The sequence below is a fragment of the Penaeus vannamei genome, chromosome 12 (assembly GCF_042767895.1).
Source record: "Penaeus vannamei isolate JL-2024 chromosome 12, ASM4276789v1, whole genome shotgun sequence".
Taxonomy (NCBI): domain Eukaryota; kingdom Metazoa; phylum Arthropoda; class Malacostraca; order Decapoda; family Penaeidae; genus Penaeus; species Penaeus vannamei.
The window spans coordinates 15,479,595-15,484,594 of record NC_091560.1 but is presented as its reverse complement, the minus strand read 5'-3'; the positions used below and the strand labels follow the sequence as shown (position 1 = coordinate 15,484,594).

At 37.4% G+C, this 5,000-nt stretch overlaps 1 protein-coding gene across 2 annotated transcripts in view; it reads left to right on the top strand.

Annotated features, from left to right (window-relative positions):
- The window catches only part of Sur-8 (leucine-rich repeat protein shoc-2), a 68,066-nt gene that overhangs the window by 33,175 nt on the left and 29,891 nt on the right, over positions 1-5,000 (top strand). Inside the window, exon 3 of one of the 2 annotated variants that reach the window (XM_070128399.1) lies at positions 1,934-2,170. The exons of the other annotated variant lie outside the window; for it this stretch is intronic. Coding sequence (XP_069984500.1) covers positions 1,934-2,170 — 237 coding nt within the window. The remainder of the gene's footprint in view (positions 1-1,933; positions 2,171-5,000) is intronic. 2 annotated transcript variants of the gene reach the window in all.

Below are 5,000 nucleotides of genomic sequence, written 5' to 3'. Positions count from 1 at the left end.
AGCTTATACTTGGTGAAATGGGATATGGCTTCAGTACTCGGGTCAATGAGCTTCCAGCTGAAGCTGTCAACACAACTTACAATGCCATGGTGGTGCATGTACATGTAGGCAAACATCTATCAGACTAGAAGTGTGTAAAAATTATCCATAAAATATTTAAACCTAAATTAATAGAAGCTCCATCTGTTGTAATGGAGGGTAATAGGAACACAGAGATGGTTAACTTCAAACATAACTGGGGATGCACAACAACTATTATGTTAGTAACAAGTAAGAGGTCATGGATGTCAGGTGAATCTTAACCTCACATCTGGTATATGAGTATGTTTAAAAGCACACTAACAAATGTTTTTCTGATTATGTTACTGAACTCAATCAGCTATGTCTCTTGTGCTTTAAAGTTATTAATTCTTATGCATACATTTTTCTCTGCTTTTGTTGCATTGAACTCAGTTCAGATATCCTTAGCAATATTACAGTAATTAATGGGGGGAAAAAATAGTGTTTCAGTTTAGAGCATAAAACAAGAAAGTGCAGAATTTATCAAGTATATGAAATAATAAAATGAATTGAAGGTTAAAACAAGAAATAAGAGGTATAAGAACTTCCATCCTCAAGATCATTCAAGAAGGCTGGGAGTCTTATCTTTCAGGCTGAGAATATGTTTCCTAGTTTCAAAGCATATGCCAAGTTCTTTCTCTTTACACTCTCTTGAAGGTCCTGTCACATTGTGCTTAGAGATTGTTAGGGGTATCTTATGTCTGTCAGCCATTGGTTGCACTCCCAGGTAGTAATCCTTCACTGATAACACTCTCACACTTGCACGTATTGTCAAGAGCCTGTATTACTTTTCCAGTGATGAGAATAGGAATGTTGTCCAGTCACTTGCTAGTGATGGCTAATGATTTATAAATATATATGTAAATGGATGGACGGATGGAGGGATGGACGAATGGAGGGAAGGATAGAAGGCTGGATGGATGGATGAATGAATGAATGAATGAATGGATAGATAGAATGGTAATTATGTATAGTTTGTATTTGCATGGTTGTTTGTTTGCACCTGTATCTGTACAAGTTTATATGTATATATAGGTAGTTTCTATGATAGAGATTACATAGAAGAGATTTTCAGGTCCAACAGAAGTAAAGGGAATTTTTACCTGGTGTCGCAGTTCCTGAATATCTGAAATCTCAAGCCTGTGAAGACCTTAGTTTTCATCATTGGAAAACATTATAGGACAAAAGGGAGATTAGTGGAAAGAGGACAAATAATATGTTAATTGTTTCATATAGTATAATCTGATATATGTAAAAGAACCAAGGATATTAAAATTTGTTTGATTTAAAAAAGGAAAATTGGCTGGAGACAACTGGAGCAAAAGTTGACACTCAGCATTTTCCACATTGAAAGTAATTAGGGTTCTTGGAACTGTTTATATCTACTTCTCACATTTATTTGCTAGAGGTGCATGGGTCTGCCCATTGAAAAGTCCAGTGCTTTAAGTGTAACATCTTAGATTCTGGCAGAGCATTATGAATTTTGAATATATGTGTTGAGCATAATTTACTGAAGATGTGTGCTGTTCTTGATAGGGAATACTTCTATTCTGTTAAAGCTTTAAGCACTAAAACAAAAAATGGCTGATTGGAACACTGATAGTGTTCCCTTTCTTCCTCAGACATAATGAATAATGAAAATGAGTAAAGTTATTTGTGTTAAATCTGATGTATTGAAGAATACAAGGAATCATTAAATCTACTTGTAGAGCATATCTTCACATGGATTATATACAAAGAAAGTTTGTATGAGAGACAAGCACAACATCTTTAGTGAATGGAATTGATTCTACTCGTAGTTTTTCATTGGCATGGGAATGCAAGGCCATTATCATCATAATGTGCCAGTTAGTATTGAGTTCTGCTGTTCCAGCTGGGCAGTGCAGGTGGGTGCTCGACCGGGGAAGACCACGGTGGGGGTGGGTGCTGCAGTGCTGGCAGTGGGGGTGCCAATTCAGACACCCTCCCAGCCATCAGCCCAGCCACCACCAACAGTGGGGGAACTGGCTGTGCTAGAGTACAGAAGGAGAGCAGTCAGCAAAGTGCCACCGTCAACCAGCATACTGCTCCCACTTCCACTTCCAAAGACCTCAGTATAAAGGGCATGAAGGTGAGTCAGTGGAGGTGGAGGTCACTTGCTTACTGCGGTAGTTACCAGCTGAATTGGCAGGCAAGATGAAGATGACAGGATCACTTAGGGCACAAGTTGGACATCCTGCCAGATCAAGGACTGTGTTGATATTGTTATTGCTGTTGTTATCCTTCCTACAGGGAGCAGTAAAGTGCAAAAAGAAAAATAATTATCATGAGCAAAAGTAATGGAAGTAGGAGGCAAGAATTAGGAGATTTCCTAGTAAAAATGTATTGGCTGTATTTAGATCTGTAAATTCTCTTGGATTTTAGAATATGATTTTTAACCCTTTTTTGTGTATGTGTCTGCATTGCTCATTTAGATACTTGTAGGGACATATAATATTTGTTTTAGTGCTAATCCAAACTACTTCATATTTTAACTGTTATTAACCCATTGACACTGGTATATTTTGAAGCTGAAAATAAAAGATTCCATGTGGCTACTATTCGACGGGCGGGGCTGCCCCAGACTCCGCCTGCCCGCCCGCTGTGGCCCGCTGCTGCGTCGGAGCGCGAGCCCCGATACAGTGTCACACTGGCAGGACGCCCGGCAATGTTTAATTTTTAGGGTGTCTAATATGTGGGACACCCGTCGTTAGTGGGTTAAGGGATGAATTGCTGTACTGAGTCAAGTTACTGATATGCAGTATTCATGTGTTTTTGCATATAACTGTCCCCCAAACATCAGTTTTCAGTTTTCAACTTGGTTTGCAAGATGAAGGGGATGGGAGACCACATCAAAATTGAATGGAAAATTCACTGATGAGAGGTGAATCCATTATATCTGGAAGAAAAATCTTGTAACCTTGCATATGGGGAGGTTTGTCATAATGCTTATAGACTAAGAAGGGTATTTTTTCAGAGTAAAAATTCTTATGGAGGGAATTGGATGGGCATAAATTGGCTTCATTCATGGACAGGACAGTACATTGTTCATAAATGGCCTGTCATTTACAAAAGGAAACAAAGTGATTAAGCTGTCAATGGATAGGCAAGAAGTAGTTATGCAATCCTCAGAGACTGGCATATTTTTGATAAATCCAAATTTTAACCCTGTTTGGGTGGGTTATAGGGAACCATGCAGTACCTATGATTAAGCATATTTATGGTAAATCAGTATTTTAAAAAGTATGTATTGTCTGACAAAACTGATTAAACCCAATGCTGACAGGAGCTTCATGAGCCAAACTGGACCATTTGCTGGGTGCCACATGCAGTCAGGTGCATGGGGCTCTAGCTGTTCAAACACTGCAGTAATAGTAAAATAAAAATATACACAACTCCTAGATAGGAGTGCAGTCGTGCAATGGCTTGAAAATGTATCTTATCATTTAAATTTGTATTGCTTTGGTTGGATGAGTGTGTATGATGGGGGGGGTAATGGTTGAGTAACCTACATGAATGAAATTTTATAGAACCAATCTTTGAGGAGTTTTAGTTCATACTACCGTAGAAATAAAAAAATCAGTCATATCTTGAAAATTAAAGAATAGCCTATTCATTTTATATGCAAATGCTATCAGCATTTATTTATACTTTATGAATTTTGTTATCAAAACAAAAAAAAAAGAGTTGTCTTTTACTTTAGGTAATGAACCAATACCTTATTGTGTGTGTAGAAGGCAGGGGGGAGGTGGAAATAGAAAGAAAAATAGAGATCAGCAAACCTCTTTTGACGCCGAGTTCAACTTAATCACTAGACAAAAGGATGGTATGAACAAACATGCCATGTTTACCCATAGATAGCTCCACAGATGCTTAGACACTGAGAAGTAAATTATTGTTCCAGCCTGATCTCACCAGTTAACTCTTTTCCTTTATTTTATTTTTATTGCAATTATCATTGTTAGTAAATAATGATGCCATGCATCTAAAGATGCTACATGAGCAACTGCACCAGGCATCTTAGAATGCCAAATAAGAACTGCTTATCAAAAAAAATTACTAAGCTAGACTTTAATCCAATGAATCTCTAGTAGCAGCATCATACTTCTCATGCTGACATATTTCCCCTATCTCTGACAACCTACTTACCATGCTGTCAGCTTCCCTTGTTGCTGGTTTCTCAGCAATGTTCCCCTCCCCCAAGACTGATTTTTTATAGTGTACTTTTTTTCAATATCCAATGCTTGACATGTATTTCTTGGATTTTGTAATGATATTAACTCCATGCCACTGGGTGGCATGTATGTACATGCCATGGCTGTTGGAGATAAATTAGCGAGTTGCATCGTATCACTACCATTCCAGTGCTGTTGGCTTAACGGATTTAGTTTTTTTTTCTCTGATAGTAGCAGTATCATTTCTATGGTTAAACGTATAGGCAATAGCACATAAAGTGAAGGTAAACCACCTTTTATTAGTTTATTTAATTTTATATCAAAATATAAGCCTTCAGGTACTTAATGTTGCTTGCAAACTACCAAATGAGTCAAGTGCAAACAGGAAGCTGTCAGTGCACGCCAACGACCCTGTGTTAATGTCCACTTATCAAATTTTTTTACCCAGGGTTAATGGGTTAATAATTATTTTGCACTCATGAGTAGTGCAGGAATCTTGATTACAGAATTGCTTGGCTAATGACATGCAAATAATGAATGTAAACTAGAAGCACTCAGAGATCGCATACATCCGCCAAGGCAACAGGGTGACTGATGCACTGAAAATATTCAAACTAAAAGATTACATTAAGAGAGTCGTCGCACTGAATTTTAGTCAAAAAAAAAAAAAAAAAAAAAAAAAAAAAAAAAAAAAAAAAAAAAATGGGAAAAAAAAAAATCCTGTAATCTAGTAGGCTTTAGCGATCC